Genomic DNA, 21,799 nt, shown 5'->3' with positions numbered 1-21,799 from the left:
AGTGGAGGAATTTCTGCATGAAAAGGACAAGACAGATATGTGTGCACAGATGGTGACTGATGATACCATACTCTCAGGCAGGCTTATTAGTGCAGCCTCAGTGCCATGATAACATAGCTGTGCTGGGCTAGAGCTGGCTTACACTTGACAGCTGAAAGTGAATCGGCAATTGGTTGCACTTGGTTGTGCTGACATACTTAAAGAGGGCAGGAAATTGTATGTGAGAAGATAGACAAAAGAAAGCAACAATTATATATACTGAAGAAAAGTTATGATTGTGCTCTTGAGATTTTTCCCTTTTTTCTTGTAAGGACTCTTTTGCTTCTCTTGAGGGGTTGTTAATCATATCACTTTACAAAGACAAATAGATGAAAATAACATAGTCTGTATTAATACAGTCTCCACATTATTAGTAGCCTTCACAGAGCCATAGAAAAGGTGGCTATGGCAGTAGAAGATAAATTCTGAGGGTCTTTACTAGCCAGGTAAATTGGAGACTGCCATAAGGGTTGGCAGGATCTCAGAAATGACTGAGGGAACACGGTCCTGGGTACTGGGTTATGCAACCCTGGTGTTTGGGAGAAGGCAGGAGTAAGCATACCTAGATGGGATGCACTGCTTCTGCAGACCCCTTCATTTAGCCATCACTTTATTTTGGGGCTACAGCACCAAAATAAAATAGTGTCTCTGTATTTAGGCTCAGAACAAAATGGAACAGCAATATGCTCACCCATCTCTGTCTGCTCTCCTCCATACAAAAGGAACCGGAGGGGCACTTTCCCCTGGTCAGACAACCTGGCACTAAGACAGTGCCTGGGCAGGCTTGACAGATGCACAGTGTTTTCAAACAGAGCGTGCATTCTTAAGGCTGCCAACTGCCCAGAACAGAGCTGAATGATGCACTTCTTGGATGGAACAAAGCTGGGAAATCCTCAGCTTCCTCCAAGCCATTGGAAATAAAACGTAAAGAAAGGGCATAATCATCCTATAAGTTAAATTCCATACCAACACCTAATTTCTGTGGCTATTTATCCCCAGAATTCAATTATTTTAGCAGAAGCCACATGGTATAATTACCTTCCACTTACAGGACCTCTTTACCAGCAGGGAAACTGAGGAAGACAGCAGTTCAAATTTGTCCAACAAGTCCACAAAGTTAAGAGAACTTAGAGGATTATCCAGGTCTCTGATGTCCAAGTCTCTTACTCCAGCCACAGGCAGAGCTGTCTAAGAAATCTGTGAGACTCACTGCAATTAGCTACATCACCTATAGCTCAGCAGTTCTCCCCCCACCTCTGATATTTTTATGAATACCAAATTTAATCTAAGACGTTGTCATTAAGCTAAATAATATGACTGTTTCCCCCGCCCACCCACAAACACATATTTCAGAAGGCAAATGAGTTTCAGCTCTCTGGGGTTATGCACATACTCCCTTGGCTGAGTGAGTCACTTACACTCCCTGGTACTCTATGTTCCTGTTCTGCCCTCTGAACTGTAAATGATACAAGACAAGCACATCTGTATTTTTTATGAAGTGTAATAATTTATGTTTTCAGTTCAGACACTAGGTTCCAAGGCCAGATGCATTTAGTTTTGAAAGCATCATAGCAGGTTACATAGCTGATAAAAAATGGTATTAACATTAGTTAAAAATATTTATCCCAAGCTTTGTTAGCCTGAAGGGGCACACACCACTTTTCTATATAACCTACATATACAATACAAAACTCTACTAAAATATTTTCCTCTCAAACTTTTGCAAAGTGTCATGCTGTAATTTTCATTTAAATTCAAACTACATTTAAAATTAAAGTGGTGATCTCCAATGACACATCACCAAGATAGAACAGCCGGAGGCAGGAGCAGCTCCAATAAATTTGGCCTTTTGGGGGAGTTACACCAGAGGACAGTTCAAGAGGATGTGCCCTGTTTGACTGCACTGTGGCTGCACACCTCTGACTTCCAGCAATCAACAGTTTACCAGCAGTTTTAGAAGAGATAGGTGTAACGATTGTGCCTGAGCTTTGCAAGCCAAATCCTACATAAGAACTGCTGTATGTGGGCAAATACATCAGAATTTGAGAATGCACACTTATGCAGTTTATTTTTTATTTTATTTTTATCTATGTCTTAATTAAATTATCATTGATTTATTATTAAATAAAATACTTATTTTTATTTAATACTGATTTACTTTTGAAGAAAGGCAAATATGAATCATTATTTTCCAAAAATCAAGTTATTGTTTCAGGAGGGAAGCATGACTGTCTGCCTTTGAAAGAGACAAATGAGCCAAGGGAGCACTCTCTTTTTCTGCTCCAGCCCTCCCATAGACTAGCTGTAATGCCCTTACAGGACATTTGACTTGCCCTGACAACCGACCTGCCTTAGAGAAGTGTTTAGAGGTCCTCAAATGAAGAAATGTTCATAACTAAAAAGCATTTACTCTAATGAAGCCCCTCAAATGTGGCTCTGCTTGCTGCAGCTGATCTTCAGTGTAATTGCACCGTATGTTGTGGAGTGTATTTCCATTCCTCTTCTGCATACAATCAGTATCATTTTCTGAGTAAAACAAACATCTGTGCACAGTTGTGGAGGGGGAATTTTACACTAGCTATAGCAGATGACCTTCGTTTTTGGTTTTGCCTAGCAGTCCTACAAAATACAAGCTACACCGCAACCTCACACTTTGACCTTTTAAAATTTACTTTTAAAAATTGAGGTTACCGTTCATGCTGCAAATTATGCCTTTATCTCTTATAATCCCATAAGCCAGAAATCACAGTCCCACTTCAATTATGCTAAACTCTTATGTTAATTTTAAATCATGGAACTTAATTCCTGGCAAAGCAAGCTGGTGATTTTAAAAATGTGGTTAATGAGGCAAAATACAATCTAGATTTTGCTACTGAGATCATCTGAATCCCTTAGGTCACGGGAGATGACTATGGAGAGGATCTTCTTTAAAAAAGTCTGGCTTAGATTTCCAAAAAATGAATTTTTAAGTGCAGTTAAGGGCTATGAAATTTGAAGTTGAGCATACAAAGAAGTCAAATTACTTTCACCAGAGTCATAGAACAGCAGTGCGTCTAAACCAATTATGCTTCTGTGCACATACATGCTTTAAAGATTTTAAGCAGTGTCCTCCCCTTTTAAATCACAAATGCAAACTGTACCAGATGACATTGTCGTTTCAAGATGACAATCCAGGGACCTCATGTCTATGTCCACAGATGCATGCAAATCAATGTAATTTTCCCCTCTAATTTGCAGAAGCCAAACATTTGCTAATAACTTCTTTCACCCCTGCCTTGACTCAAACAATAGCTTTATCTAAGAGCAGTTAGTAGACGAAATCTTATGAGACTCTACAGCTTTTTCAGTACAACTGCATCCTCCTTCAAAAAAATCTCTTTCCTTCCCTGGTTAAATGCTGAAAGTTTGTCACTAAAGGAAGCTCAAGGTTAAGCTTAAGTTCTTCAGAGGCTTTGTAATTTACTACTATTTATTTCTCAGAATTAAAGAATACAGACAAACCTATAGACTTCCATTCTTTGCTACTACGCTAAATAATTTTTTTCCTCATTTTTTTTTTTTTTTGCAATATATTGGTACATAAGCCATATTTTGCCTGTAAACTAACAATTAACATACATCCACAACAGACAAGACAAAGAAAATACAGACATCAAAATGTTGGTCTATATTTATATTTTATTTAACATCTTTAATGGCCTTCCTACAAGGCAAGAGAGATTTATTCAGGATTCGAGGTAGGAATCAATACAAGAGCAGAGGATCTAGAGAGCTCTGCCACGTCAGTGGAAAAGATGGGTTTTTTTACACCAAGGTCAAATCTAAGTGAAATCTAAGGCAGTTTTCACATCAGTTAGGAGGCTGGATGACGCAAAATCAAAACTCTGTCTGGAGATGCTCTGTAAAGTATTAATGCATAGCCCCACTTGAGAAAAACCATCATGGAAGTGCATGGCCAAATTAAAAAAAATAAATTGTGCTGCCTAAAGACCAAATAACAGCTGTGGCATGGTGCACAGCACTGTACTGGTAGCGTACTGATATCCCCCATGACAGCAGCTGCAGGGAACCACTTCTCCAGCATGGTGTCCTGGGAGTTGAGCCCTCAGCTGTGGGGCAGCTGCGCTCCTCAGGATGATCCGGGCAGAGTGGCACAGCTCCAGGGCTTCCTGCTCAGGGACAGAGCCCACAGGAAAACAAGCTCCCAGGAAAGCAGGGAGTCAGACACCATCTTGAGAATCAAGAGGGAGATTTAGGGACATGTTGTTCACCTGAGGAAAGGCATGTATTGGGGCAGTTCAATGGTCAGATATTGCATCCCAAACATTTCTGGTCATAACACCTAAGGGGTCTGTCTAGGCACAGCGACAGCTCACATAATTAACAGTGTGAGCATTTACCTGTCTAAGGCATCTCTGTACCTCCTTGTTGGTGCTGAATACCTGCATCTCTCCACACCTCATGGTGATGATGGCTTGTGGGCTTTTTCCTTCTCCTCCTTGTTGCTCCACAGCCCCAAGGAACAGGCTGGCTGCCACTACAGGTCCTGCTATTTACATACAGCACCAGCTCCAACATGGGCTGCCCAGTATGCTTTTATCTTTCCACCTTGGAGCGACTCATCCTGCTACAAGGAGAGACGTGTGGAGCCTGCTCGGTTGCACAATGGCACTGCAGAGGCTGGAGGAGGTTCCTTTCCTCTTCTGAGGAGAAAACTGAGGGAGAAGGAAGCAGCGAGGATACATAGGAAATGGTGTCTCCTTTCAGCAGGGATCCACAATTACTCCTGCGGAAGAACTGAAGCTGTACATTCGCCTGAGATGAGGGAAAAGACAACAATAGGACTAGTCATGAGCAGTGGTTGGGAAACAAGGAATAGGACATTTTAGTTGCATCAGTTTTCTGCCAGGCTGTTTCCTTATTCTAAAATTTACTATATCAAACACTGGAGCAAAATGCCACAAACTACCCCAGGAAGCTAAGACTTGGTGTCATCTTTATTTTGGAAGGGCATAGGGATTTATCCCTATCTATTTTACAGAGATTTCTCCTCCTGGGACACTGTGGCCAGCCATTCTACAACACCATGGGTGACTGTGGGTGGTGGGAATGAGCGCATGCATTGGTCAGACAGGACTCAAGGGAGGAGGGAGGAAGAGAAGAAAAGGTACCTTTTCTTTTATGACCAGGACTGTGGGACTATGGACACAACTACCTCTAGGACAAATCACCAATACTCATCCAATCACATAATACTGCAGCATTCACCCTACTCCAGGGGGTTGCTTGCTACCAACAAGGTAGGAAGGACAGCTTCACCAAGGGCAAATCGTGTATGACCAACCTAGAGGCTTTCTATTGTGGAGTAGCCACAGCAGTGGGCACGGGAAAACCAACGGTATGTGCTGTTTAATGTCTTCATCAATGATATAGACAGCGAGATTGAGTGCACCCTCAGCAGGTTTGCAAATGACACCAAGCTGAGTGGTGTAGTTGTCACGCCGGAAGAATGGGATGACATCCAGAGGGACCTGGACAGGCAGGAGAAGTAGGCCTGTGTGACCCTCATGAGGTTCAACAAGGCCAAGTACAAGGTCCTACACCTGGGTTGAGGCAATTGCAGTTTCAACACAGGATGTGATTGAGAGCTGCCCTGCAGAGAAGGACTTGGGGGTGCTGGTCGATGAGAAGCTCGACATGAGCCGGCAATGTGCACTTGCACCCCAGAAGGCCAACAGCATCCTGGGCTGCATCAAAAGAATTGGTCAGCAGGTCGAGGGAAGTGATTCTGCCCTTCTATTCCTCTCTTGTGAGACCTCATCTGAAGTATTGTGTCCAGTTCTGGAATCCTCAACATAAGAAGGATATGGAACTGCTGGAATGGGTCTAGAGGAGGGCTACAAAGATGATCAGAGGGCCGGAGCATCTTCCATACGAGGACAGGTTGAGAGAGTTGGGCTTATTCAGCCTGGAGAAGAGAAGGGTCTGAGAAGATCTTATAGCGACCTTCCAGTACCTGAAGGGAGCCTACGAGAAAGATGGTGAGGAACTGTTTACAAAGGTGTGTAGTGATAGCACTAAGTGCAATGGGTATAAATTGGAAAGGGGCAGATTTAGACTAGACATAAGGAGGAATATGTTCACAATGAGGGTGGTGAGGCACTGGCACAGGTTGCCCAAGGAAGTGGTGGATGCCCCCTCCCTGGAAGTGTTCAAGGCCAGGTTGGATGGGTCCTTGGGTGGCCTGATCTAGTGAGAGATGTCCCTGCCAGTCGCAGTGGGGTTGAAATTAGATGATCTTTAAAGCCCCTCCAACCCAAACCATTCTATGACTCTATGACAGCTGAACACAGGTGACTGCAGAAAGCTCTGGGGATAAAACCAGTCCATGAGCCTGGGAGGCAATGGGCATACACACCTTCTGTGCGAGAAATTGGAGGTAGACTTATGATTGGACACTAGCAGACCAAAAATGGTCACAGTGGTTGCAATGAAGTTCCTTCTCAGACTTTATGATGTCCTGTAGCTACCATTCTAAGGCTTTGCCCTATCACTAAAGAGGAAGACTATCCTGAATATTGGGACCATAGTATGCATATTATGCATTTACGTGACTGTAACTTAAAATGTTAATGTATGTGGCAGTTCTCTGAAAGGAGGCTCTCATTTGTCTATTGCATCTATCAAAACAGGGTAGTGCACCATGACTTCAGATCACAGACTTACCCAAACTTACTCTGCTCAATAGTGGAGCTGCTGTGTTTTTTGTAATTTTATACATTTGTATTCAAGATCATCCTTCAATAAAACCCAATCACGTTTAACAATAGCTACAGTCTAATGGTAATCAACCAACCAAACCTTGGTTGCAATTGAAAATGCTGCAAACGTTTTTGAAAATTAGCCAATACTTCTTTATTAATAAATGACAGAAAGTAAAAAATACATTCAAAAATATTTTCCAAAACAATTTCTAAAGCAGACACAGTGAAAAAAGAATCATGCTACTCTGAATGCCTTTTTCTTAAGCCATTAAAAGAACATTAGGTAAGCTAATGCAATAGCTGGCTGCACCACCACTTCCACAACATAATCCATAATGGTAAAAGCAGCTTTTTCAGACATTTTAGTGCAATTTATGCTGTTTACTGGTCTCTTTTTTTTTTTGGTGCATTCTCCTATAATTTAATGTCAATTGATGTCACTCTAGCTTGTAAAATCCACTAAGAGATTTCCACTAAGAGATTTCCACTAAGTCCACTCCACTTAGCAGTAACATTGTTTCCTTTCAGATCTAACACCAAAGTAGCTGTTTTGAGTCCCAAAATGATAAATATCTAATAGAAGCCTGAAGCTATTCTGATGCTATACAATCGGTGATGTATAATTGAACATTAAGTAATCCAAATAATAGAAGTCGTAGGTCAGCTGTCTCTCCTCCTTAGACAATTCCTTGAAGTACTGCTTCACTACTTCTGCATTTGTTCTCTCATCAGAGGAATGTCTGTCTTTGAAATTAGGAAACTTCAGCTCGGCTGGAGCACCTACCAGCTGCAAAAAGTAATTGGCATCTTCTTCCAAAGTTTCAAACTTTCCTATAAAATCATAGTTGATGAGGCAGGGATAACAGAGCTTACTGACTTGCTCCCAATGAATGTCCATTCCTACTGGGCGATGGGAATCTAACAAATAATGGATGAACTCCTTGAACTTAACTCCCGATCCTGTTCTCAATGCCTCTTCACTTGCATTATGTCTATACTTCTTAATTATTGCCTTTCCAAATACTGGATGGTAATAGCTATTTGGATGTTCAAACTTATCTCTGAAGGCAGATACCAGTCTTTCCATAGGATCACGTACAAATATAGTCTTGGTGTACGTGTTCAAACGTGTGTATATCCCTTTTAAGTCATAACTGTCCAGTTTCCTTAGATGCTTTCCATAGTGCACATCATCATGGGAAATGTTGTGTGCTGAAGTGGCAAGTCCATTGAGCACCATGAGGACTCTTTTCCAATTGGAGCAGCCTGCTTTCGGAACTTCGCAGTATAGGACCTTATGCCTGTCCTCCACATAAATTCTTGACACCAGGTGCATGAGGTGAGTTTGCAGCTTCTTTCTGCTGTTGTATTTCTTACAGAAGTCATGCAAGAAGGACCTGCGCTTTTCCTGGGTGCTGTCTCCATCCTTCCACTTGCCATCCTTGACTAACGTCTTGTTTAAAGGGTGCAGCACAGGTGGTAAATACATTCCTCTGAACTGGCTGAGAGGTGACTCCCTCATCTTCTGATGTTCAGACAGTTTGCTCACTAAGGATGCAGCCACCACACTGAAAGGGTCAGCCTTGCCCTGCCAGTTCCTGCTGCCTGAGACTGTCACATTGTGCTTGCTGAGGCCAGGAGGAGCACTCCCACTCCACGCTGCTCTCCTTGGCATTCCCAGAGATGGGAGCATGAAATCCTGCAAACATGGAAAGGAGCAGAGCTTACAATGCAGTGACAGCCCAGCCCAGCCCATTCACTTTACGACAGCAGCAAGGATGGTGGTGCGCACTTGCAGGCACACGCATGTGCAGGCAATCCACATTTAGTGCTACAAAGTCTTTTTCAAACCACTTGATCAATACATGTAATTTAGCAAAAAGTTGGGCTAATTACTGGAATACATGCTTCTGAAGCTTACCAGTTACTGCACAGTAGGTCTTCCTACGAAAATAAGTAGTTCAAGACACACTTTCTAAGAAATCAGAAGAGGTTGACACAGGGAGGCTGACAGTCCTGGTAGGAGTGACCAGGTGCTTTTCTCTACCCAACACATCTCCCCCAGTGACAGCACTGGTTGAGTTGCACGGCCACTGACAGCTCTCTGCAGCATACAGGCACAGTCATGCTAACAGCGGCTGCACCAGAAATATTGTGGGCAGCAGGACTAGGCAAGCGATCACACCCCTGTACCCGGTACTGGTGAGGCCGCACCTCCAATGCTGTGTTCAGTTTTGGGCCCCTTACAGACATTGAGGTGCTGAAGCACATCCAGAGGAGGGCAATGAAACTGGTGAAAGGTCTAGCGAGCAAGTCTTAAGAGGAGCAGCTGAGGGAACCGGGCTGTTTAGTCTGGAGAAAAGGAGGCTAAGGTGAGACCTTATTGCTCTCTACAACTACCTGGAAGGAAGTTGTGCTAAGAAGAGTGTTGGTCTCTTCTCCTAAGTAACAAGCAATAGGTCAAGAGGAAATGGCCTCAGGTTTTGTTGAGGGAAATTTAGACTGGATGTTATGAAAAATTTATACCCAGAAAAGGCTATAAAACATTGGAAGAGGCTGCCCAATGAAGTGGTGGAGTCACCATTCCTGGAGGTATTTAAAAGATATGTTAATGTGATGCTTCGGAGCATGGTTTAGTAGTCGCTTGGCAGTGTTAGGCTAAGGGTTGGACTCAATGATCTTAAAAGTATTTTCCAACATAAATGATTCTAAAGTTCTATCATCTACTTCCACAGCTGTGACATTGAGCAGGCCTTGTCCTGCAATGTCAGTACTGTCAGTATTGGTGGTAGGGGACCAACGTAGGGCTCCTAAACAACTGATATCAGTGGGTTTGGATGGGGTGTAGTGACAGCTGAAATCCCTACTCCAAAAATGCTCTCTTCCTGTTCCCTTACAGATAGATCATGGAAGTGTGATACATTGGACTGCATGCACATATAGGTGTTTGCAACACAGATGCCTGGACCTGAGCTATCTACTTTCACAGCCAGTAAGGCAAAATAACTGTGTTTAGAGCCTATTCCATCTGACTTATTTAAACATCAACATTAATGACAGCAACTAACTAAACATCAACTAGTGACCCTGCAAAGAATGTGAAAAGATGAGACTTTCCTCCCAAACATCTAATGTCTTCAGCCACTGTGCAATCCACAAACTGCAGAAATGACAAAGCTCGGATGCATATTTTGCCATCAAATTCTCCAGGTATCATGCAAGTTGACTGAAAAGTTTCTTGCAGTTTGGGTATTTATACTCTCTCATTCCTGAGTGGATTCTTGTGTATCTCCAAAGGCTTATAGATTTTTTCTCAGTAACCAATCCTGTTTCATCGGAACACCTATGCAGCTGCTATTTCCATTACATTTCTGGAAAGGGGCAGATGCTGTCCAACCGGTCTTTAAACAAGTTGTTTCAAATACCAGATAGGGAAACATTTAGATGGACACACATGCACAGACTACTTGATTTCCTAAGTCTAACTTTTTAGGAAACCTACATAAAGAGACTCTTCTGCCATAAACTGATTAAACATTTACTGGAAAGTTGATGTGTGGACCATAAGATTTGTGGGGATGGGAAAGTTCATAGGCCGACTCAAAGAAGGCTGTTAAAAATTCAGAGGAATAATGTAAGAAACAGTAATGCATGGAACACAATTTGAATTCCAGTTTGAAATAAAGCATACAGAAAAACAAGCAGCTCCAAGAAAAGCTAGCCTGTTCTTGCAGTGTAATGATTTCCAAAGACAAAATCAAAACTAGGGAATTAGGCTATTCTGTATTGCTGCAAACCACTGATGACCAGGTCTTTGATTTCACTGAATTGAGTAAAATGTTTTTTGTATTAGTGAAAGCAAGTGAAAGAACAGAGCCATGTAGAACTTGTGCATCTGTGAGAGAGGGCATGTCAAGGCATATAGAAATGCAAAAGGATACTTGAATTCTTTCACTTTGGCGTGGTCAGTTTTTCTAACTTTTTTTTTTTTTTTAAATTCTGTTCTCTAATATTTCATTCTTTAAAACAAAGAAAACATATATGCCTAGAGATTTATCCTTTCTGCCATAGGATGGAAAGAATTCAGAAACATAGTTACTGTGTGATAACAGAACGTTTTAGAAGTAGTAAAGCAAGGGATGACTATGAGCCTAATGGGAATTTTAGGATCACAGTGAATGGCAACTTACAAATGCTACTGCAGTACCACAGACTTACAAATAAGTTAAATGCTTTGATCTTAAAAGAAAAACCTGGAACTTAAAAAGGTGAAAATGGAAAACATGAGATACATAGATATCAACCACACCATACCAGGCTCCCCAGGAATGTTAAAGTAACCAAAGACTGTAAGCTCATTGGTGAGGCTCTGGTGAATTTTATAATTCAGAAGTCAGCCTCCAATTATATGAGACTATACTGATGTTCCCCAAATGGAGAGAAAATTTAAGACAGAGAAGCAGTACCTTGTGACTTCTTGTGGTGTGTAATCTGAATTGACCAGTCTATTTCAGGTGATATTTCAGTTCAAAGACACTTATGTAATCTGAATTTCAAACTAAAGCCTCTGGAATCAGACGTACACATCAGAGGGAAGTTCAGCCTTCTGAATTCAGCCTGGCCAGGATAGAAAAGGACAGACTGAAAGGTGTGTGATCTCGATTTTGTTTAATTTCAAACAATCTGCCTGGGATCCAGGATCAACCTCAGGGGACAATCAAGGTGATACCAGAAGAAGAGTGCATTTCAGTCTCAAAAATTGTGAATGCAGCTGTAGGAATCACTACTGAAAGATTCTTCATGGGATTAAAGACTTCAGAGAAGGATGGGCAGACTATTCAGAGCAATCTCAGGTAACACCCTAAAGGAACAACATATGCACAGTGGGAGTCACTTGAAAGGAACTCCCTCCAAGCGAGATGAGACAAAAGAAGAAAGAATCTATCAGGGAAGAAAAAGGCTGAAACAGAAGGGAGGAAAAAAAGGAAGACCTAGGGGAAAAACAATGACATGGGAAGTTCTGAGGACAAAAAAATTATCTAAATATGTAAAATACTATTAGTTGCTTCCCCTCTCCACTTCTCCTTATTGATACACATATCCTGTAGTGACTATAACAGTACTGGCTAATAAATGTTATTATAAGCTCCATGAGGGACAGTACGCTTGCAGTAAATGCTTTCTGTAACTTCCTATATCTAAGAATGGGAATGAATACTGATTAAGTTCAAAAACATAAATGGCTGTTACATTGCCATAGAAGTTTTGTAACTCAAAAAAACCCAGTTCAAAACTTCCTATATACTTTTCCTGACTAGATTAGTAGCTGGGAAAGATTAGATGAATCGAGAGATGAATGAAGCTTTATTTGATGAGGACTGTTTAACTAGAAACTTTTCTTGGAAAACTAACAGAAATTTATGAATAGATAGTGCCGTATTTCTTAAGCAAAACTACCTGACAGTCTGGCACATTTATCTTCAACCATTCTTATGTGTATAAGAAAGCTGAAAGCCACACATTCTGAAAGGATTTTAATGTTTTATGATGCTAGGCTTACACAAAGTGAGGTGCCTTTTCTGGCTTCCTCTTGGTGACAGTGACTTTTCCATGCCCATTTTATGACACTTTAAAGATCTAAGCAGCTACATGTTCTGTTGATTTTTTCTTTTTCACAGTGAGAACAGGAAAAGAAGAAACTTGCAAAAGCAATAAACTTTTTTTTTTTAAAAAAACCCTTTTCCATTATATCTACATTCCTAACAATCCACCCCACAAGCTGCTGAGCACCATTAGTCTGGAAAATGCCTGAACATACATCAACAACAGGCAGCACACACGTAATTCCATACCAGACACTAACTCTGGGTCCAGATTTTCCCATGCAAACAGTTGTTACCGAATTCTTTGAGCCAAATGTCCAAGAGTAGGCTTTCTAAAGAACTCCTAAGTTTGGGAACTGCTGGCGTGGAAGATGAACTCTGCGGTCACCTTGGATAGGTGCAAGGCTGACCTTGAGACATGCTGACAGCCTACAGAGCAGGTTAAGTACATTTCATCCAAGAATTAAAATCCAGTGAAGTGTTGCATCCTTGCCAGTAACTGTGCAGCCCCTTGTTCTCTGTTTGCATTAACAGATTTGAAAGCAAATTAATAAATGGTCATGAGTCTAATTTAGAAGAATACATACAGAGCCTCTCTCTCCCTTTAGCTAGGCAAGGGCTGAAGACAGATTTAAAAATTAGTTTAAATAGAAGGAAAAAAAGGAATTTAATGGAGTGTTAGTGTGCTGTTTGGCTACTGGCAGGCAACTGCATGAAGCTGCTGAAATAAAAGGCATTGACCCCATTTGGGTCAATGGATTTTTTTTGACATTTTTATTGCTAGAGATTTCTTTCTCCCCCATCCACAAAAAGATTTCTCCTCTCTGTAAAAATAAGTAACCAATACGTTCTTTTACACCCACTGAAGCTGTCCTTTCCTATAATACTTTCACAAGGCACTGGGGTAGAAGAGATTGACTACAGCCAGGAATGTTAAGACTCATCTAGTTACACTTTGTGGTGGTTTTACAGTGCACGGGTGGGACCTCATCTAGACAGTTTGCAATTACAGCAACGTGTCATGTAAAAAGATAATGATGTATTGGAAAGGATGATGTTCCAGCACTGATTTACAAAGATTTAATGGCCTGCAGTGCAGACAGTGCTGTGTTTCCTAAACGCTTTAGTGCTGGGTCTTCGTTTTTACTAACAAGAATAATAAAATTAAGTGAGCCTAACAGAAAACATGGGATAAATAATAGTGGAGAAAAGAAATATCTTGTTTTATTGTGCTTTTCTGTGCTGCTAAATAACTAAATTGTAAGCAACAGTAATGTATGGTTTGGATCTCAGCATCTAGCTCATATAGCTTCTGTTTGAGAACATCCTTCCTGAAACAGTCCTTTAAGATGCTTCTTAGGAGCAAACACATGAATTGTCTGGGAACCTACTGTGCTCTGCTTTTCACTGTGGCTTGTGGTTGACTGTTGCAGGTTTAAATGCCCTGAGGACCCTCTCCGCACTGTTACACTAAATAGCAAATATACTGCTCTGCAAATACATGGGTATTCAAAGATGACAAAAACTTCATTCCTTAAGAGCAGGTAGGAATATTTTTTTTCCAGATGAAACTTAAAAGAGACAATTATTTAGAAAGATAGAGCATTTATGTTTTCTGATCAACTCAGGCACGGTTTCTGCAGTGCATATTCACAGAACCTTATCCATGAGAAGAGGCAAAGCCCCCCCAGTGATGAGACGACAGGAGTTTGGCATACATACCTGGAGTATACTGTATCTTTGCTTACATCGCAGACCTTTGGCACTTGGTCTGCTCATGCAGTGCCAAAGTTCAGCGTGAACTGAGATACTTTATTTCACTATATAAATTTATTTCTTCATGTTGCTTCTTATGTAGAGATTGTATTATAATGACCACATAATTTCAGGACCTTACTTTTTCCCTAGGATCAATCTGCAGAAAACAGACAGAAAAAGGCTCTTCTGAGATAAGACTTATTTTCTGAGTCACTCTCTCTTTCCCCATTTATCAGGGAACACACGAAAATCAGTTTCTTAATTTAAGTATTTAGATGAAGGCAGCTTGAATACTGGAGGGCTATAAAAGAAACAACCTCTTTCTTGGATTGTAGGTACACGTGAGTCTTCAGAAAGCTAATATATAGTTTCAGTCTAAACCTCATTTGCTTAAAATAACAAGTTTTCCACATAACTGGGCACAGTTAGAAAGATTTCTTCAGTAGAGGTTCATGATTGTGGCAGATGGTTAAGAACTGATACGTAGTTGAAATATGAGCAAACGTTTGTGTGACTCCTATCTTCAGCAAGCGAGTGAAGTCTGGAGCTATTACTACCTCACATTAACTATAAAAACATATAGAACACATATATGTGGAAGTTTTCTTAAGCCTGCCAAAAGTAAAGATTATCTTTACCTTTTTTTTTTGTGCTAGAAGACTATCTGCAAAGTATAATGCAGAATCGTCAAGCTCCTCTACAGTGATACTACCTGTGCTAACACGTAAATATGCTCACAACTTTCTCATATCATAGCAGCTGTGTAATGTTGGTGAGCTGAACAAATGCCTACAGGAACTCCCAATGGACAGACTATCTGGGCTGGCCACAAGTGACAGGAAGTATTTGATAATGAGGTGCTTCACTTTCTGTGCAGTGGAGATAAACCTCTTGATTCATCACCTGTGCTTAAAATAGCTACTCTGGAGACAGGCACCATTAACTCCCCACCTCCCAATGGAATAATGCTACAATCCTCACAAGCCAGAGTTGACACAGGTATTCCTTGTGAACAATGTAAGTTTAACATTGTGCTTCTGTCAGAGATACATTTTGGTTCATAGACAATTCCATTATGGAAGAGAAAGAACAAAACAATTGTGTTTTGAACTTTCATAGTTCTTACTGCCACTGAAGCACTCAACAGAACACAAAATAGCAGCAAGCTTATCCTTCCTCTGAACTAAAATCTTGGAGTATTTTGTATTGTGGCCCATATGTTGTCCTGAAAGGCAAAATCATACTATAACAGACACCACATTTTCGTATGGGATGTGTATCCCTAAAACACATGTACTTGTACCAAACACCTCCAAGATGACTAAATGAGCTGGGGGAAAAAAAGAGAAGAAAGAAATGAGTATACGAGGTTCTCAGGGCTTCCTGCAGATACTAAACATCAAACTTTATCATTTTTGGCTGAAACACAATTAGGTTCAAGGGAGGTACCTGTAAGCATGAAGCCAGACACAAATGAGAAAATCATAGTAAGAAAAAACAATACTGCACATAAATTTTAATTAGTAGATACCAGTTATTTTAAATGCTGCTTTATGAACAAGTGACTATTGCCCCTTGAATCTGTTAGCAGAAAAACTGGCATTTCACTGCATGATGACTTTAGAGTCTGTGCAAGGGCATAGATAAAGTAAGTGAAGAAGAAAAGGATAGGGGAAAAGATTTATTTTTTTTTCTAATGCAGTGTGGTCAAGTGTCAGGAAATGAGGTGTTGTGGAAAAATCTGAAAGAAGACTACTAAACTAGAGCAGTTTTGCAGAACAACCAGGCCCACAGGCAGTGGGGAAACTAGAGAGCCCCAATGGCTTAAGATGAACAATAACTGATCGTAGTATCATAGAAACATTAAAGTTGGAAAAGACCTCTACTATCATTAAGTCTAATAATCAGCCCAACATCACCATGCCTGCTAAACCATGTCATGAAATGCCTGCCACGTCTACACATTTCTGAACACCTGATAATGGATTATAGTAGTAGTTCTGTCCCATTTAATGAAGGGACAGGAGGAACCCATTTGTCTTGGCCTGAGACTCTCACAGATCACTGCTGGCTTTGCCCAGGGCTCCTCTCCCTACCCACTGTCTTCATCTACCGAAAGCACAGTCACCCAAACTAATGAGGCAAGACAGCCTGCATGAGCCACTTCCACAAGATGATTCATGTGGTCAGCAACTTGGATAAAGGAAATTAATCTCTAATTTTACTTGCCAATTCTTGTTCAAATCTGGAATTAACTCCCTTCTGTTTCTGCCTTCACAGTCAAAACATTTGGTTTCTCCAAAAAATGCTCAGAATGAGAATAAGAAAGATCAAGGCATGGTTAAAAGAAAAAGTACCCATAAAGATGCTATTGTTATCAGAAACTAAGTAACACACAAGTTTGCATGACGGATTAAGATTCACCAAGACAACTACAACCAAGTCTTGAAAATTAAAACAAGCATCACATCCCCTTATTACTAATAAAGAAGTATTTGTCAAGGTAATTGACAGTAATGATAAATTGGCTTCTGGATAGTGCAGTGCTAATCTTGCTTCTCCAGTCTTTTCACAACTGTTTCATGGGGCTGGTTCTTTGCAGTATAACTCACAGACTTGTAAATAAGCACAGAGCCATTGCAGCCCTGACAGGTTGGGTTTGGATAGAACTTGCATCCAGTTTGCAGGGAGCGCTTGTCTCTAGATGCGCAGCTAAGGTGCACTGCAAATAAAAGACAACTTTCAGACCATGGACCACTTAACATTAGGCCATATTTTGCTCAATCTCCTTCCTATGCAGTGGCATTTGTTTTGGGTAGAGGTAAATCAGTATGTTCAAACAGCATTTAATTCTGAGCTCAATCCTCCTCCTCTGTGTATACTCTTATTAAACCTACATCAGTGGATGGAAATCTTCATTAGTACTCACTTCTGTACAGAAAAATGACATAGCAAAGCAGCTTAAATAACCTGAAATTCAAAATGGCCTCAAACTAAGCATGCAATACTCATTTTATGAAGAATAATATCAGAAAAAGACTCTTGGGTTCCACTCACTGGTAGGTTTACTATTTGTGTACAGGGAGATTAAATCTGAAGTTGGCACTTTCAGGTGATCTCTTTATATTACATATCGGTCTCTTATTTGAGTTCACTAAATAATGTTAATGTGCCTTTTTTTTTTCATAACTTAAAGCACAGCAGCAAGTCAAATAACCCAAACAGTTTCTCCTGTTGACAAATGCAATTCTCAAATTCATTACTTCCAAGTACATGGTAATTCATATACACAGTTACTTTATGAAGAAGAAAATAAATAATGCCTCTTGCTTTTTCACAACTCAAGCCAGGCAGGCATTTTTGAGCACATTTCATATTTCAAACAACATCTGTTTTCCTCCCTAAAGACAAGGGCTGATGCCTGAGGCAAGACGACAACATCTTTTTATTCAGAGGTATCAGAGACCACATCCTGGCACAGGGGAGGCTTGGTCCCCACTCTTGGTGCTGATACCCACTCTGCACAGGGGAGGCTTGGTCCCCATTCTCCATCTGCATTTCCTGGGAGGGTGATCTAACTGCCGGTTATAAACCCTGGAGGTTAACTAACCCTGCAAGCTGGGACTGAAACCGTGGCTCTCCTCTTACAGGGAGTGATGCAACCACCAGACACAGGATAAGCCTCTCTTCCTAGTTCACTTTTATATACAGGAGAGACATATCACGAGTCTTGCAGTCAGCAGAAGCCATAGGCCTGATTTGCCTTGAATGCATTAAAAAAATGAGCCTGGATTTCCCTGTCTCAGGGAATCACTGACTTCTTAGTTTTTCACAGATATCCTAGCATCATATTACGAAGACTGCCTGGCATACTTGTACTTCATGCGGTCCAAAGTAGGGTACCAAATCCTTTCCACAATTACTTTAAAGGAATTATTTCAGCTGCAAATGTCAAGCTGCAAACAAGATGTTCAACAAGATGTTCTTACAAGTGGCGAGACAAGTAGTGGCCTAGTTTTGGAGGAGTTTCAATCACATTTTCCCATCCCATCTCTCCTTGTCCAGCACTCCCAGTTCCTTCATGTACCCAAGTGTCAGCAGTGGGCAATGTGACATGTCACCCTCTGGATCTGTGCTCATGAGCCGGCCCTCTGCCCTCTCTTGGAACGGATATGGAACTGAAATACCACTGACTCAATGAGGACAAAATTTCTTCTTTGATCAGCCACCACCCTTTGCATCACAGAGCTCTTTTCTTATTACTGTGTGCAAGCGGCCTAAAATTTTCCCTGGCTTCAAACATTACTGCAGGAGGACTGAGATGGAGATGGCCCGGCAGCATGACTGGACAGGCCTCCCTAGGGCACCCAGGGTATTTAAGACCAGAGAAATGTAAAAATTAAGACAATAAACAACTGTACTCCTTCCCCTAATAAAACACTATCCCCTCTGAGATGACAGGCCTGTAATGTAATGCTGTACTTCTGCTTACATAGCAGTATTTCTCACATTAGTGGCTGTGATAAGATCCACGGGGATCTTTTGCTAGTAAACAGAATCCGTTTCTATCTTGTCTGCAGGTAAATACACGTATCTTCTGGCATAAGTGAGACATTTTGCTCTTTTAGAAACAGTAAGAAAAGTTTTAAATCAAACTATGCTCAGATGAAGAATATTAATCTATATTTAGGCATGAAGAATTCTATTTCCCCTAAATTACTTTGGAAGAGACAATAAGATCTCTAGAGGCTCAAAACCTTTTCCTCTCAATCACAATTAGCATTTAATTAAACTTACATGACTTTATTGGTAAATAAAAAATTAATAGAAATGTATAATGCACTCCAAGTTGGCAAATATCTCAAAGCTGTGTTTGCCTATATTCACACACTTTTAAACAAGTCCATGTGTTCAGTTTTACAAAAAATATATTAATATTTGAGAATTTATTGCATTAATAAATTACTATGGGACAAAATAGGCTGTGAATTTACAAAGAGGATTATTCACTGCACATGCCTTCCTCACACTGACTGAAAGGTAGCATACCTTGTTTTCACCGAAGGGAGCTAACTCATGTTGATCACAGGTAAGAGAAAATACCTTAGTCTTTACCCTAGCTGGTGAGTCAGTGAAACAGGTTGCCCAGGAAGTTGTGAATGACCCATCCTTGGAGGTGTTCAAGGTCAGGTTGGACAGTGCTTTGAGCAACCTGAACTAGTGGCAGATGTCCCTGCCCATGGCAGAGGAGTTGGAACTAGATAGTCTTTAAGGTCCCTTCCAACCCAAATCATTCTATGGATCTATGATTCTATTCTGTAGCAGGTTTTTTGTATAGCTATCCACTTGGTATGCATTAATCTGCAAGGATTGCCAAAGATAACCAATGTGTAATCCAAACACTAATTAGTTCAAGCACCTTCCCTCTTTGAAGCAGAGGAGTAACAGGACTGAAATGTGCTGTGGGTAGGTGAACCAGCCAGAACCAGTGTTTGGTTTTACAACTTTGATCAAGTCCCTTGACCTTCACACTTCATTTTTCCATGTCTGCAAAACAAGGAAAGATAATAATTGTCTACCCCATGTGAATACTGTGATTCCTAATTTCTGATTAACACTGCTAACACTTTGCCATTTTTAAAGACACTCAGAAATCTGAGAATCAGGATTGCAACTCAGCTTCCCAGCCTGTACTGCCCTTCATTGCCCAAGCTGCACACCATTTATTTCAATAGTTCTGCTGAACATCCAGTCTTCTTAGCCTGTTGCATATTCCAATGCTTGTTTTTTTCACAAGAATCATTCTGCATAAAATTGAAGATTATTTTTTTTATCTTCACACACTGTATATACACTCCTGTCTATACAGCCTGAGAAATGGTTCCCTCCAAAATGATACTGAAAAGGTTCTCAAATAAAAGTGTCTGCTGTTCTTATTTGGATAATACTTCCTTTTGCGTTTTTCTGATATTTACTATCTCAGTACTATGCATTATTTAAACAGTGAAGAACTATTACGTTATCTGAACTTGAAGGGGCAGAGGATAGTAGGAGGAGCAGACCCGATCAGCTCAGAAGAAAGAAAATAAAATGTGCAGGGCAAACCTGAACAATTTTTCCTATGCAGTTTTCATATCTGATCAAATATCCGAATGCAAAATTAATTTGAAAAAAAGAGCAACTTCTGCTTACTGGTGACGTGTGCAGGGGGAACAGGAGGGATCTCAAAATCAATAGGAAAGGGCTCAAAAGCACCTACCTCAAGCATATGCATATAAACAAGGGAGTGCCTAAAGGTCATCATGATGGACAAAGCTTTCATACCTTCCCTGGGAAACCAGCATGGCTGGGTGCCTCTCCCAAGTGCCTGTACACTATTGCACACTGGACAGGAAGAAAACAGGAGGAATTAAAGGTCGGTGTGCAATTTCAGTGGGGTCAGAGAGATGTGATGGGACAACTCACAGGACACGAGAGATGCCATGGGTGGATACAGGCTCTTCAGGAAGGGCAGGCTGGGATGGCAAGGCAGGAGTCACCCTTTCAGCCAGACAGCAGTGGAGACACATGGAGCTCTGCCTTTGGACAGATGAGAGTCAGCAGAGAGCTTGTGTGTCATGACTAGAGGGCAGACCAACACGAATAACACTGTGGGGGTGCGTCTGTAACAGAGCCCCTGATAAGGAAGAAGTAATAGATGGTATATGGCCCTGGAGAGGACAGGGGTCCAGGACATTTGGGTGAAGTTCAAGAATCAGCTCCTCCAAACTCAATGGATCATCCCCACAAGTAGGAATTCAAGCAAAGGTAGCAGGGGTCTGCATGTGTGAAAACAATTAAACATAAAAAGGAAGCATACCAGAGGTGGAAGCTGGAACAGGTGAAGGGGGAATAGAGAGACATTGTCTGATTATACTGGAATGGGGTTATGAAGGCCAAAACCCACCTGGGAGAGATGTGAAAGGCAACAAAAAAAGACTTTCACAGGTCTATCCACAGTAAAAGGAAGACTAGGGAAACTGTGGGCCCACTGCTGAATGGAGTAGGGTCTTGGTGACAGATGACATCGAAAGAGCTGGGATACTTGATGCCTTCATTGCCTTGATCCCTACTAGTAAGACCACCCTTCAGTAATTCCATGCCCTCGAGTCCTCTGGGAAAGTCTGGAGCAAGGAGGACTTCCTCTGTTGAAGGAGGAGAAGGATAGGGAAAGTTTATGTCCAGCTTGTTTAAATAAGTCCATAGGAACTGACGGGATGCACTCATGAGTGCTGAGGAGTTGGAGGATTTCACTGTGAGCCTATTCTTCATTATCTGTGAAAGGTCATGGTGATGGGGGAAGGTTCCTGAGGACTGGAAGAAAGCAACTGTCACTCCTATTTTCAAGGAGGGCTAGTAGGAGGATCAAGGAAACTACAGGCTGTTCAGCTTCACCTCAATTCCTGGGAATGTAATGAAGCAGGGGATTATTCCTTCACAAGTGCATTTCACTTTGCTGACCTTCATGAGGTTCCTGTTTGTCTATTTATCCACACTGCTGAGGTCCTTCTGAATGGTGGCATACCCACCCGATATCTCAACTACTCCTTCCAGTTTTGTATCCTCCGACAACTTGCTGAGGGTACATTTTGTCCC

The 21,799-nt window shown here is 41.2% G+C and overlaps 2 protein-coding genes across 11 annotated transcripts in view; both read right to left on the bottom strand.

Moving 5' to 3' along the window:
• AQP4 (aquaporin 4) overlaps window positions 1–21,799 on the bottom strand; it is a 112,735-nt gene that overhangs the window by 20,245 nt on the left and 70,691 nt on the right. The window lies entirely within an intron of this gene.
• The window catches only part of CHST9 (carbohydrate sulfotransferase 9), a 93,016-nt gene continuing 78,412 nt past the window's right edge, over window positions 7,196–21,799 (bottom strand). For all 10 annotated transcript variants that reach the window (XM_054058145.1, XM_054058142.1, XM_054058146.1 and 7 more), the window contains one exon: window positions 7,196–8,502. In XM_054058145.1, the coding sequence (XP_053914120.1) occupies window positions 7,405–8,502 (1,098 nt within the window). In that variant the 3' untranslated portion in view covers window positions 7,196–7,404. The remainder of the gene's footprint in view (window positions 8,503–21,799) is intronic.

This window comes from Cuculus canorus, chromosome 2 (assembly GCF_017976375.1).
Source record: "Cuculus canorus isolate bCucCan1 chromosome 2, bCucCan1.pri, whole genome shotgun sequence".
NCBI lineage: Eukaryota > Metazoa > Chordata > Aves > Cuculiformes > Cuculidae > Cuculus > Cuculus canorus.
Note: the sequence above shows the minus strand (reverse complement) of the source record. Positions and strands in the feature narration are given on the sequence as shown.